Here is a 15,000-nt window from a genome sequence, read left to right as displayed (position 1 = left end):
AAGCGTTAAAGCGGGTTCGGCTCCAGTTGGGGAGCACGTGCAACCGATTGGCCCGACCGTACCTTGTTCGGATGATCCAGGTCCGGGTCCGAGGAGAGAAAGAATGGCTTGGCAATGGCCCACGCGCCGACAAATAATAATGGACCTCCTGTGAAGCGGCCAGAAAGGGAGGGAAACAGAAGCACATTAACGCCGGAAGCGCCGAGTGCGATCATCTGGAATCGATTGCGAGGTTCTAGAAAGCGCCATCAAAGTGTTGCTCAAATCCAAGGTGTGTAAAACCAGATTCCGTTTCAAATTGTTCGTCCGTTGAATCAATGCACATGGCCAACACGACATAGTCTGGGGGGGGGGGGGGGGGGAAGTTCTTGCATAAATTATCCATTCAAACCGCCACCACCGCAACAGCAGCAGGCCAGGTATCAGCTGCGAGAATTGATCTTTGCTCTTCACTGCACACAGCCAGCTGCCTCACCATCTGACAGGAAGGGGTCAGCAAGATCAAACAATTAGCTTCCCGGCTGCTGCTGCTGCTGCTACTGACAGTTCCAGATGGCGTGGTTGATGATTTAATTAAAAAGATAAGCCAGAACATGTTGAACCGCACCGAACGGATGACACTGGCTCACCCTGTCCGTCCTCAGCATGCTGGCGGGCTTTTGTCGGCCTGTCAGCCCTCAACCCGCATTCGATTACATGAGTGATTGTATCTTGCTCTTCGGGTTCTGGGAAAGCCGGCCGGTGACCAGTGTTCAAGAAGGGACTAGACAGGAGTGAGCAGGAACGAGCACATCGGTGGTTTACCAGCGTAACATGCTCGAGGTAATTAATCTCTCTGCTAAGCCGGCCAACAGTTGTAAGCTGCTGCTTTGTTGACTTTTTCAAAATGGTTTCCTTGGAGATTTTTCATTTTAGAGCTTAGCCTGGTAATTATTCTATACTATACTTTGGCTATACTATGACCAAATAAATAAATTCCACTATTCAATATCGATCTGTTCCCCAGACGCCTCTGCTATAAATCTACAAACTTTGGTTGGTAATGTGTTAATCATTTTATCGATCATTTTTTGACAAACAGAATAATCAAATTGTTCAAAAATGACTGTTTATGACAATTTAATTTTAATCTGAACTAAAGTAGTTTATGAAAAGACCAAAATTTTCAGTTAAATTGACGAGACTTATAATGATGACCAAAATTTTCAGTTAAATTGACGAGACTTATAATGATGTTTTTGGATTTTATGTGCTAGATTTATGATTAATTATCAACGCTTGAATTGCTCAGCATAAAATATACTGCACTAAGAAAAGCGCGAAAAATGCTCTCCATCTCCATCATTCTCTCTTTAAACGCCACTTGGAACAACCCGATTACCCGACTGCCCGACTTCGAAACGAACGAAACCAATCGCGACGAAAGTGCCATAACGGCTAGCGCCACTTACCCCATCCGATGATGGCGTACTTCCGGAAGCGCAGCGTATCCCCGGAGAACGTCTGCACCACCAGCATGTAGAGATAGAGACCTGCGGGAATGTATGGAAAGTAAAAAAAAGGACAAGAGCCGGCGAGATTAAACCATTTCCGAACGCTTACTCCACTGTCGAAGGGATAATTACTGCTTCCAAAAAGGGAAGCACCACCGTTGCGCTGGTGGTGGCTGGAAAGGACATTCGTTGCCAAGGGAACTAGAGAGCCGAGGCCCACGGTAGTCGGAGAACGTACCTAATTGATGGCGCAAGTATTAATCAGGTGTTTTAAACTAATTACACGCTACATGGTTGGGCGATTATTGGTGTATGTGTCGAGGGGTAGGAGAGTCAAGGGAAGACACCGCCTGCTCCGTGGGTCCGTGTAATGAGTTAATGGACATTTTAACTATGCATAAGACAATGTGAACCAGTTCCAGGGTGGCGGTAATTAAGTGGGCCAGCCCATCGGCCATGCAACGTTGCAAGACCATCCACAACCTGCTCGAGTCCGGAATAGTGATGCAGCAGCAGCATCCGGAACGGCATCGCTTCGTGCGCGTGGATTTATGAGGATCGTCTTCCATGATCCAACAATCCCTCGGAAGTCCGAGAAGCATGTCCGGACTGACATTCTCTTCGATTTCCTCCCTTCCTCTTTTCGTTAACTACTCCCGAGAGCGAACGAGAGGGGTGATTTATGGTGGAAATTAGAAAGCAAGGCCAGACCAAAATCCCCATTACGCTCTTGAGCACACCGTTCGCTTCGCTGGTGAAATGATAAAAAAGAAGTGCTTTCCCTCCTTCCATTAAATGTGCTTTAGTATCCGCGCTTGCACGGTTTTCCACTTTCAGATTCCACGGAGGGCCATTTTGTGCACCGGGAGTTTCTGTGCCTCGCGCTGTACGAGATTCGGTAATTAATCGGATCATAATCATCGTTCCCCGTAACATAACCACGTACCATAAATCTCTGCAGCAGCTTCGGCGAACGGCGAGGTCGAAACATCGAAAAGCAATTAAAGTCAATTATGGAGGGCACAAGCTGTTAAGGATGTTGTCGCGCGCTACCAGCCACCAGCCACCGGAACACCGGAATGGTTCCGTCCCTACTTAGCGACGGAATAGAACGGACCAGTACCGGTAAAGGAAAGGGATCCCAATGATGGTGCTGTGTTGCCATCCAGACTTGAACTTTACATTACAAGTCAAGTGCCATATTCCTCTCTCTCTCTCTCTCTCTCTCTCTCTCTCTGTTCGGTTGTTGCGACAACAAGCGGGTTGCACGCCAACGCACACCCAAACGCCCATGGAAAACTCCGTCTCCTCAGCCAAAGCGGTTTTAAAGTTTTCTCGAACAACCAACCCCCCCCTCGACGACACCCGCGCTATTCGGTCCAGTGACACGCGCCACGGTTCGCTGGTAACGGGATCACCGAACAGCCATTCTGTCATGCCGAAATTGACTCGTTTTCCCGCAAACTTTGACACCCGGAGTTCGTTCGATCGTTCGCTCGTTCGTTCGCTCGTACGTCGCTCTTCAATATGCCAGCTGATAGCGATAGCGACAGCGGGACTTGGTGGCATTGACGGTTGACTTACACCCAGATACCTTCGACTTCATGGCAGGGAGGTGGAGGCAAACTTGGTCGCCGAACTTGTTTACCTTCACGCCCAAACGGGCGTCAAGATATTCTGATGTATTGACGGGAAGTTTGGGGGGGAAAATTAAGTTGTTTACCGAGCTGTTAAGACAGAGCGCTGTCGCTGTGGAGCACCAGGCGAGACCGGCCTGAACTGCCGGTGGTCCAGTGATCGATCGACGCTATTTCGGGTTGCTTCGGGTTCGATGGCATTTGCAAATCGAACCACCCTGCCCTGCCCTGCCCTGGTGGGCGTACCTACCTTCAACGAGCATCCAGAAGAAGTTGGTCGCACTGAAGTAGTGGAAGAGTGTCACGAGCACGATGCATCCGGCCCCTTCCAGCTTGACGGTAATCTGTAATGTGATCCCCGAGCATTAGACCAAGACTTGCACACACGCGGCTTGCAATAGTATTGGATTGTGGAGGAGATCGAAATGATTCGGTGCAGTGCCGGAGTACGATTGAATTTCCCCCGGGAAATCATGCAACCCATGGCCATGTGGCCACGTACCTGCAGCGAGAGGATGAGTATCCAGAGGCTCGACGACATGATGTAGGTGAGGAAGAGGTTCACGTGGATGGTGTTCCGGAGACAGCGGAGATCCCTGCGGGCGGAGTGGTTACTTTTTTAATCACAACGATAACGATGCGCCTCACCCCGCCTTTTTCCGGTGGGGTGATATGTTGGCCGACCGGCGACGACGACGACGAGGTTAGACCGTGCCCCCGGCCGCACTTACTTAAAGTAGACGAGCACCACGACCGCGAGAACGAGCGCGGCCAGGCTGATCGAGTAGCCGACGAAGTAGACCAGCGTCGGTAGCTCGATGCCCGGTTCAAAGCCCGGCACCGGCGATGCCGGGGCCAGGTGCTGGCAGCTGTCGTAGTCGGTGTAGTTGTCCCACGTACCATCGTCGTTGCAGAAGCGGGTTGCATTATCTGCCAAGAGAGGGAGAGAGAATGAAAGCGAGAATAATGCAACTGACCAGAATTTAGAATGGATGTACGACCAATTTCACTTTAACTTTTCGAAAACCTAACTAAATGAAGGAAGAACCACTGATATTACAGTTATCTTTATTTAATTCACCGCAATAGGTACCTTTTAGAGCCAGCGAGCCTATTCATTCGAATCACAAACAACAGGACCTTGTTGTAGGAACTCTAGCGACCCAAATTAATGTTTGAAGTCGTCGAAGGTTTCTGTTCAAAGAAGTTCAACCTGTTTCTTTCCTTTGAATCTCGTAACATGCAATGATTCAACATTTCTTTCTAGCAATGGCTTCTCTGATCTCTTCAATTAATTCCGTCAACATACAAAGCAGACCATTGGTTACTCTGACCGTTTGTCAGACCGATGATACATCAATCGATAGAAGCAGCCATGTTGACTCGTGGGATTCGCCGGAGGTACCGTACCGCTGCCACCTCATTAATGTTAAGTTATTGAGCCAGTAATGGGTACGATATTCCACGAATATTGCAGGCCGCTGTGTTTAATATTTGCTCGGTAATGTTTACCCTGGCCCTATCATTGGAATACAGTATTTTTGCCGGCTCATTATCATGTCGGCGCGGCGAGGCAAATGATAAAACATCACTATCAATAGCACGCCACGCAGGTTTACTAAATTCATCATTAAACAGCAAGCAACTTTTGTAAATGTTACAGAGAACCCCTCGGGATGTTTATCGGAACTTGTTTGATACATTTCAACCGAAACGATACCAAACGATTGGTAAGAAAATGATTCAAAAAGTCATCTTTGTACCTACGGTAAAAAGAATACCAGTGGCTATCCTCAAAACTGGTTTAAAAACCCCAACGCTGACTCGCCCAAGTGGTTTTGCATTATGTTTTCGTAGCGTTGGCAACATCGGTCAATTATGCTAGCCCGGTTCTAGCAATACCGCTAGGGCTAAGAGGGATGGCTTCGCATTATTCGGAGAAGGCCAAAAAAGTCCTACATTCGGTGGCGCGTAGGAGGCTGCTTTGGCTTCGGTGAAGGTTTTATAACAGCCGAACAACAGTGAATTCATTATTCAAATCATCCAAAATCGCCGAAGCCCCTGCGCAGAGGTATAAAAGGCAGCCTAGCAAGCTAGCTTTAACATCACCACCACCAAGTGGACCGCCAACACACAAACGCACAACAACACACGGACACGGGAGTCAATGGCTGGCACAAAACACAGAAAAGCGAGAGGAAAAGTGCATTAAATAATTAATCATCCACGTACAAACAGAATTTCACTTAAACCGTCAGCTGCCAGCCCGTGATCTCTTCTTTCTCATTCTCTTCTCTCTCTCTCTCTGGTTTTGTGAACACGGCACCGAATGATGCTAATGGTACAGAAAGCAGAGACTAAGCCAGCAAGCACCGGGCCGGCTTGTTTCCGGCAGCAGCAGCAAGCCAGCAAGCAAGGACCTCGAGAGCAATTGGCCACATTTTCTGCACCTTAGCCTAACTCACTTGACTGCCAGTGTGCTTCCTCGAATTTCCCCTTGTGGCAGTTAATTAGCATTGTTCGGATGACTTCACTACAAGCGCGTTGGCGGCGCGCTCGACTTTAATTGTAACTTCCGCCCGGATGCCACTTTTTGTCGGTGATACCAGAGCTTTAATAATCCTCTGAAGAAAAAGGCAACCGATGGCACGCTCGTGCTCTCGTCTCCTTCCTCTCTCCAACGACAACAAAAGGCTACTTCCGTGGGGGGGGGGGGGGGGGGCGAGGTGCTTTTCCCTTTTTGAAAGCAAAAGCAGCTCACCGAACGAGCTGCAACCGTCTTAAGTTCCTTGAGAGGAGGAACTGACGGAAGCCAACAAAAGATAAGACGAAAAAATGCGCTCCCGATCCCGCGAGCAAGCGAGCGAACATGCAACAGGCATCTTCGGGGTGTGCTGCTCATCGTGAGAGCACGTACTGGCCTCTCCCTAGCTGGCGCCTAATGCGACGAACACTGGCGAAGGAAAATGGTGAAGCATTTTTGTGAGGACTCCTCCCTGCGACTGTTCGTTCCGAACGGCCACCGGTGGTGGAGGGAACAACCATTTTACGGGCGCCAGCCAGCGGCCAAATGGTGAAAAACACTCCAAACACTGGGATGTTCTTCAAAAGTGAAGGGCCTTGTGATGCTGCACGGAGTCGGCTCCCAACCCCTCGTTTATGGAAATAATGTGCTAGCGGAGAGAGCGAAGAATGTGGGGGTGACCCGAGGTAATACAATTTCTGGTGATGGAGCAGCGAAATGCCCCCGGAATGCTCGATGGAATCGTGAGGCTGCACCATCGCACCAGCACCATTGCACAGTCTGGTCGGAGAAATCTAGTCTCACATAGATCAAAGCAACCGGCGGTTTACTGGAGTCATAGCGTCCATATCTGACGGTACGGTTTGATAAAGAGCTCCATCCGCGCACACCAGCACACCACCATCTCGGCTTTGGACCAGCAGCATTCCGTTCCGCTGTTTGTTTCATATTTGCTTTATCGCTCGCGAGATAATGTTTGGCCACAAAACTGGTGGGTGGCTTGGTGTTTTGTGCGCGCTGTGTGCGCTTCAAACTGACAGATAGCAGCTGCTTTGGTATCGCAGCATAAAAAGGCAACCTATTCAACGAGTTGTTGCGGGGAGAAGGGGGATGTTGCACAATTATGCTCCGGTTCGTTGTCGTCCTACCGGCGGCCGCTCCACCGACTACCGAGCAAGTTAATGCAAACAATGGAAAAATGGGAAAACACACCGTGACGACAAGCAGGAGCAGGAAAGCATGCAAAGGTCGAGGCGACCGGTGCTGGAACGAGGTTTTGGACGCTCCGGGCGCAGTGAGTTGCTCGACGTTCAACCCTCTGTTCCTGTTTCTACCGAGTAAACCTTATTAACTTAATGTACAGCTGCAGCAGCTGATGATCTTTCGTAGTCAGTCGGTGACGCTTAATCTTTTCCTTTAAGATCGTTCCGCTTAACCTTGGGAGCCGTGGCGTGCGTTAGAGAGCGCACAAAGGAGAGAAAGAGAGCCCGAGAGCTCGAGTGCAAGATAACGAGACTGGAGTGAGTACAGCTGGGCTCTGGTCCACAGTGGCGTTGCGGAGTGATTTATGGTCAACATGAATTGGTTTCCTGCCAGAGGTGTCCAGTGTCTTGAGCTCAAGGTAGCCACGGTCAACAATAAAGACGAAGATGTACAACACGGTGTACGCGATTTAAAAAATAAAAAAACGCGTGTTTAAGCAAAAAACGCTAAAAAATGACAGGTACCAGGCGCCTCCATCAGCCGTGCGCACGCGAGATGCAGTTTCGGTCGAGCGATCTCTCTGATAAGCGTTTTGATCGTAAATCCTCTACCTCTGCTCTGCCGTGCCTTGTTGGCTGCCACGATGCAAACGATAGCGTGTATCACCATCACCTGGATTCCACGAAAAGACACGGTTCTGGTTCTCTTCTTTTCTGTCTTCTCGTTTAGAGGACCTCTCGTGGGGTCTAACTTCTCGTTTCCACGCTCCCAAGGGCGTTCAAGGGCTAAATTCGGCAACACGAGTGCGATTTTTCCATCTTAACCAAACCCGGCGCGTCAGTTTCTCGTTACCGGTTCACCACACCGGGTAGCGCCCACGCAAAAGGCTAAAGATAAGCTCGTGAAAAATAAATTTCACTTAACCTGTCGCATACATACTAAAGGTGGGCCTTCGTCTGCACGCAAATCGCTTCATTCCGTTCCTTCGCGATTCCCATTCCGGTAAACCAGCAAAAAACCTTTCGCGAAGGTTGCACCAAGCGCTCCGGCAAAGGATGGATTTGGATGGAGCCATAATTTCATTTGAAGCCAAATCTCCCTTAGCAGGCGATGCGATGGAATGTTCGCTGACAAGCACCACCAGCACCAGCACGATCGGGATTTAAACACCATTCTCCGCGTACCGTCCCAAACCGCAGAAAGTGATTGGATGGAGAAGATTGGCTGTCGGATGCAGACCGGTCTACGCGGTTATTTATGTTCCGAAAATTTAATTCCTTAAGTCAACAACCACACTGACACAAGCGCGAGCACACACGCGCACAACCTGGCGAAATTCAAATAAATAAAACATTCGAAAAAGATCAACACGGTTTACCCAACAGCAAATCATCACTTCACGCCCTCGCCGACGGGTTTAGTAATTAAGAATCTAATATTTAATGGTCACCACCCTTTCCCAGACCCCATTACTTACGTGAGGTATCATACTGGACGCCCTTGAATTCGGAAAAACACGGCAAAACGGCCAGTGTACCGGGTGGTGTTCGGGGCCAGCAGGACACGAGATCGAAGAACGTTGGACAATCACCATCGGGGGCCGGGAGTTCTTCTTCGAGCTGTTGCTGCAATCGGCACCGTTCGGCGGTGCTCATGTTGAGGGAAAGCGATGCCACACCATCCAGTGCCTCGAGCAGGCTCACCGTCGTACCACCGGCAACAATCTGGGTGGCATTTTCTGGCCCATCTCCCACCGTCGCGGTGGCCAGTGCACTCTCGTTGACAGGAGCCATCGATTCGTTCATCGCAATTGTTCTCGTTGCACAGATCACTGATCGGTATCGTCTCGCTGCTCGTCACATTCCCACTGGCGGTACAGCACACGGAGCAGTAGCCGCAGCAACCGATGATACATTTCCAAACACCCACACTGATCACTGACCCTCTGGGTTACTGACTGATCAGAGATGTACGGACATCCCACACGCTGTCGCCTTGAGTTGAATTTAAAACTCACTAACCACTTCACTCCTCGTTAATGATGAGGCACTTTTGCAGCTACAACAAGTAGAACACTACTCGACGCGCATTTTTAACAAATAACCACAAAAGGAGCAAAAAAACGAGAGACAATATTGTGTTAAATGCCTAGTTTGTCATCCAGTATCGGCTCAATCAATCACCATTTTTCGGATGAATTCACTGACAAATATTGGCACCAAATTGAAAGACACAGGAACACGAACCAGAAGTGATAAATTGGCCCCGCCGTTCCCCTCTCTTCACCAACAACACGCAACACACATAAATTGAAATCACTCCCTGTTGCACTTCTGGCACCACACGGAAGCCGCCGGCGGTCTACCGGTTCCAGGCTCCTGTTTTCAACTAACCCAACCAACCAATCACTCACTCACTGGCTGCAGCAAAGCGACATCGATGTTTTCTGTCGAACGCGAACGCCTCGAATGGCGAAAGCGAAGCGAAGAGTTGGCGTTGGCGTTGGCGAAAATGCGACCAAACGCGATACCGTTCCGAGGGAAACTGATTTCGATGCTGCGACCACCGTCACCGGTAAGCTGCTCCAATCTGCTGCCCATGCCAGCCCTGGCCTGGCCTGCCCTCTCCCCGGTTGCTGCTCTTGGTTGCTTGCCAACGCGCGATACCGTTTGCCATCGTCTTCGTCGTCGTCTTTGCCGTCGCATCACCAACCGCCACCGGCTGTCGTCATCGCTGTCGTCGTCGTCGTCGATGTTTGGCGTGGTGATATCTCTTACACCCGTACACCCACAAAAGACACGCACTACACATACAGATGAACGGTCCTTGGTCCGGTTTTGGTTTCGGTTTCGGTTATGGTCCGACGGTTGAACGGTCGCAAAGCATCCTGGCTGGTGCTGGGTGGTCGGTGCTTCGACCGGTGCGAAGCTGGTTTTTTGACATCACGCGAAACGCCGCCTATCTGTCACCGCAAGGCAGGACAAGGATGGATTGGAGAGCAACCGGAAACCGGTGTGCCTGTGTATCGAGGTATTAAATTCCGATCTCGCGCACAAATTAAGCGGTGAAAGCGTTTAACGAAAAAAAAAAGAAAAATAGAAACACAAAAAAGCAAGCGACGATCGATCGCTCGCTCGCTCGCTCGTTTTTCGTTGTGCGGCATCGCGAAACCCCCACCCCGGGGGAAAAAAAGAGTTTTCCCTGGGTGAAAATGATTGCGTGCACCCGAGGGAACATTGGTGAACCAAACGAGAGAAGTGAGAGAGAACACGTGAGGAGGGGTTTAATGATTTGGTATTTTATTTTCTGCCCACAAATGGTGCCCGACGACGACGACGAGCGAATGAATTTCCATCTGGGACCGGTAACCGGCAACACATTGCTGCTGCTCGATGGTGAAAGGTTGTTTGAATTCTCCACCACCACGAGGCACGTGTGCGTACAGAATTCGTGTGAAACAAATCCCACATCACCTTTCCCGCTCATCACCGTCCCTCTCATCACCTTCCATCATTCGCAGAAAGGTTTTTGGCACCGCAAAGTGCTGGGAAAGACTTGAAAGCTAGAGAGAGGCGAGAGAGAGCGAGCTCTTCACCGGTACGCACCGCGGTTAGAGCAAAAGCTTTTTGCTGGGACGCCTGTCCTTCGTCCTGCGAGGCCCGCGCGTTCCACGAACTGCCGTTATGCTAATTTTTATTGCATAAATATGGAGCACACCTTCTGTCCCCCAGGGGAAAGATGCTTGAGTTGCTCGTTGCTGGTGTGCCCGAGAACGAACGAACGACCGAACCGATATGGTATATCATCTTTCGAACGCTCTCGTTAAGATTTATAGCCTCACGATGCCAGATGTCATTATCTCCGTTCGAGGATGCCAATACTGATTCATTTCGCGAATCGGCGGGCGGCTATCACTCAATCCGCACAAGCATGATGCCACACATTTCCATTCCAGGGTGAGGACTGACAGTGCGCCGCGAACTGATAATGGAGTCGATGATGCTGAATTTTCAATTCTTCGGCATCGCCTGGAACGCAGAGTCAAAAAGCAACTTTAGCAAAAGGTCAGCTCAGCATCGGCACGGGGATCCTCCTCGTTTTACTCTTCCTCGTGTTCGAGGGGTCATGGGTCTGTAGGAAGGTTACTAGGGGGTAGTGAAAGTTTTGGGTAAATTTTGGGTCAAATAGAATCTTCCAGAAACAGAGTCAAACCGGTATCCGGTGGTTTCCGGGCCCTCTTTCGATTAAATGGTTGCTCCGAAAAAGGGTGTTAGTCTGGACTAAGATCCTTTCAGCATCCTTTCAGGGGGCGGCGATGGTAGGACGCCGTTGAAAATTAGCTTTTCATCATGTCCGGTCCCTGGTTTGCGTTGATCTCACCTTTCCTTTAACGATGAATTAACGTTAACTTTTGCGTCTGCCCGCAGTTGATGAGTTGGCTTATGCTGTAGCGTTCTCTATCTCTCTCTCGCTCCAGGTTAACCAACAAGTCTTAACAAGCTCCAGGCCCCAAGCAAACTAGCGAACACGATTGTAGTGCCACCGGAAGCACCACATTGGTTTGTGGTGCAGGATCGGCAGAAATATCATAAATATGTTTGTTTACCCACGCCTACACGACCGTGGCCACGGCTAGCGTCCTGAAAGGCCTAGATTCTGACCACGGCCACGGTCCAGAAATAATGTTATTGTGTGAAAAGGTTGGAAAACAACGGTTGCGACAACACGAAACGGAACGGGACGAAAACAGAACAGAAAAAGGCTCCCCCCAAAAAACCCACTTCCCCCCCCCCCCCCCCCCCCGGGGTTTTGGACGAAACCATAATTCCTGTTTTCCGGTTCGGATGCGTGCCGTGTGCTCGGCGGAATTCGCAATGGCCACCCATTCCTCCGTAGCAGGCTTCGGTGGCATCATAAAAAAACATGCCGTCATAATGAAAAAGGACAAACAATAACAACCAACGACGAGACCGATGCTATGTTTCGCGCCGGAAGAGGACATTGGAAAATGCCGCGTGGTGGTCGGTGCAGTTGCCGTCGGCCACTACGGATGTCACCACTCTCTGTGGCCGTTGCTTTCGATTGTTGTTTCTGTCCTTGTCGTCTGTGCGCCCTGTTTGCGTCCATATTTCGGGTTCCGGACCAATTTGCCATCATCCGGTTCTCCAACCCAGTGGCGAAAAATGGCAGAGTTCACAGAACCAGCACAGATCATAACTGTTTGGGAGGAGGAGAAGATACTAGCCCGTGGTCCTGACTGACCTGGACACCGGGCTGAAGAGACCGCACGTGCACGTGGGAGCCATGTTCCCAATCTCGATGATGTCCCGGAACCGATTGCAACGATCGAACGGAATCACGAGCACTCGTTCGGCCAAGAACGGAACGGAACGGAACGGAAGTGAGAGTGTGAGATCAAAGCGAGATTTATCGAGCTCGTTATGCAATTCTCCCTCCTCCCACGTCGAGGAGGAGTATTAGAAACCTTTCAACGTTTCAGGGTCGAGTAGAACACTTCAACGTAACATCCCCTTGAAAGCAGGCGATGCGTGGAGGTCAATAACAATACGGAACGATGCTGTTCCTTCTCTGCTCCGTATCGAACAAGGTAGCATGAGCCTCACTTTGCCACGGAATATGGAAATCAATTCACAATCGAACGAGATTGTTCTCGAAGCAAATTGCGATGGAAAACTGGCCGGGAATGAAAGCTAAGAAGTAGTTCGTTCGTAATCCAAACGGACCGCACGCTGGCGGTATTATGTTTGCAATCATCACAATCGTACTTTATCATCGCGATGGCGCGTTCTGTTATCGTAAAGCACATCTGCAAAGTCATGTCAGCACACATTCCCTCAACCTCAGGTTCCGAATGTGCTCACCGTATGAAAAAAAAAAAATAGATAGAATTAAAGCATTAAAGCAACGGAACCGTCGTCCGGGGTCTCTTTTTTTTTTGTTGTCCGTGAGCACGCATTCGACCTTGTTTGTACTGTCTGTACCAGGGCGTTCCCGGTAGCGTTCCGGTCTGCACCGTAACGAGCAGATGGAACTTGTTAAACACAATCCACGGGTCCTAGATTATTCTCCGAGAGACCGGGCCTCCCGGGGTTGGCATATTTGGGCATTAGAACGACGAGGGCGATGGCGATGTCCAGAAGCGGGTGTGGGCAGATAAGACTTGCCGGAATGTGTGCCTACTACGTAATGCGACCTTCACCTTTTCTGTGCTTCGGCACAGCACAGTAAGCTTAGAGACATCATTTTCACTTGCTTCAAATTCATAGCAACCGAACGGCGGAATACGTTGCATATCAGCGACCTTCGGTGCTGAAAAGGACTGGAACAGAATTTGCAGAAAAATACACACAAAACCGGCTGTCCATTTGGTGAAAGAGAGGGAAAAAGTAAGAGAAACGAAGCCGAGTAAAAAAGGGAATGCCTCAGGAGATCTGTGCCCGGCGGAGGCTCAGCATCGTTTCGTGGAAAGTGAAAAGCAGTAGCAACACGATTGGAAGGACCCACGGTTACCGAAGACAATCGCGTTATGCTTGAAATCCACGTGCCGCCCGCTACTGTCAACGTTACTGGTGTTTTGCTGGCACCGTTCCTCGAATCTGAAAACGATACACCAACGCAAACGCAATCGTTTGCATGCCTTTTCCACCTTTAAAAAGCTGCGTATTCTGCGGTGACGTGATATTAAAGCATTCACATGTCATGATGCGTTTCGTTTTGCATATTAGCAAATGAAGCAACTTTGTCTGTTGGGTCATCGCACGCAACTTCCTAGACCAACACCGAACGATGGCCGTTCGTTTTGACGGATAAAATTGCAATCGAGTCCATCGAGAGTTTGTCTCTCTAAAGCCGAGACCGAAACGCACGCACGCACGCATGATGATGAGATCATACACATGTCTGTGATGCGGTTTTTTGTCCATGTCAATCGGCAAACCACATTGATTGGGGCCAGCCATGTTCCAGCGTAAACAACAACCTCTCCGGGCCCCGTTTGGTCCGGGAAACCGGTCGGGGAAAATGTTATGTACGAATAACACTCGAAAACTGTCGAGAGAGAAGTCTGTATCTTCCATCTCTTGTTTGAGAGGTTGCCCAGTGCTGGTACCCTTTCTTGGGCTGACACTGACCGTTACCTGGACCACGGCATCCCTTTCGATGAGCCAGCCAACCAGCTTCGCAAACAACGACCACAGCATCGAAACAGCAACTCGACAGAACGCAATCCCAAGGCGAAAAGGGACTACTCTATTTTGACCAATTGTGACCGGCGATGCTGCTGCTGTTGCGCCAACTAACAGACAAGCGCGTGGTAGGATTGTGGCCAACGCATTGGCCAGCCCGTCCAACATGTTTACACGTCAGCTCTGCTCACGCGATTTCGCGTGCCCTAGCCGGCCGGACTGGTCCATATCGATGAGTGCTAAATGATGAGTGACACCGGTCGGACCGTGTTCATTGGAGGCAATATTGATTTAACGAGACCATTAATTTGTGGCTAGTTAAGTGCAACGGAGCGAAACCCGGATTCATTACAACGAGCTGCGATGTGATGTGGCAGTTAGGGTGGTATCACAATTAGCGTGTGCCGCGCGTCAAAGGCATGGTTATGATGGACAGGAACCATTTATTCATTCGTTTTTCCATTGTAATCGGCATTATCCGATGAATCGATAACTTTTCAATCGCTTTTTTTACTGTTTCGATTGTAATTAATAACCGTTTGGATGGGTTTGCGCTTTATTGTGGCCGCGCAGTTTAATGAAACAGCATCTAAATAGCTTATAGCCCACTTGCCTTGAATTATGTACCAAAAATACCGCAGTGCAAGTGAACGCCCGTTCAGCGGGGGGGGGGGGGGGGGGTTTCTTTGTTCTTCCTATGGTCCTTGGGACTGTAGTGTACGATGCGCAATATCTTATCGCACGGAAAACACAAACGGAATTCAAATTTTGCGCTACAGCACAGTTCTAGTAGCAGGAGCACAGCTTGAGAGATGATTAAATTAATACCTTCTGCGTAAACAGCAGCTAAGAGGACCTTGAAAAGCACATTGATTGGCCATTCCGTAACAACCGGCAAGTGGTCTAGATATTTTACGAAGCATCTTGCTCGAGTATTG

At 49.6% G+C, this 15,000-nt stretch overlaps 1 protein-coding gene across 12 annotated transcripts in view; it reads right to left on the bottom strand.

Annotated features, from left to right (window-relative positions):
- LOC126575703 (diuretic hormone receptor) overlaps window positions 1-15,000 on the bottom strand; it is a 76,599-nt gene that overhangs the window by 58,207 nt on the left and 3,392 nt on the right. For 5 of the 12 annotated variants that reach the window (XR_007608273.1, XR_007608275.1, XR_007608274.1 and 2 more), the window contains exons 2-7: window positions 8,335-8,932; window positions 3,862-4,060; window positions 3,633-3,744; window positions 3,381-3,474; window positions 1,452-1,532; window positions 63-148 (exon numbers count right to left, since the gene is read on the bottom strand). Coding sequence is in view for 9 of the 12 variants with exons in the window: in XM_050236530.1 (XP_050092487.1) it covers window positions 63-148; window positions 1,452-1,532; window positions 3,381-3,474; window positions 3,633-3,744; window positions 3,862-4,060; window positions 8,335-8,662 (900 nt within the window). In the remaining 3 variants the exon portion in view is untranslated. The remainder of the gene's footprint in view (window positions 1-62; window positions 149-1,451; window positions 1,533-3,380; window positions 3,475-3,632; window positions 3,745-3,861; window positions 4,061-8,334; window positions 8,933-15,000) is intronic. The other 7 variants (XM_050236525.1, XM_050236532.1, XM_050236528.1 and 4 more) reach the window with 4 other exon arrangements.

Source organism: Anopheles aquasalis, chromosome 3, assembly GCF_943734665.1.
Source record: "Anopheles aquasalis chromosome 3, idAnoAquaMG_Q_19, whole genome shotgun sequence".
NCBI lineage: Eukaryota > Metazoa > Arthropoda > Insecta > Diptera > Culicidae > Anopheles > Anopheles aquasalis.
Note: the sequence above shows the minus strand (reverse complement) of the source record. Positions and strands in the feature narration are given on the sequence as shown.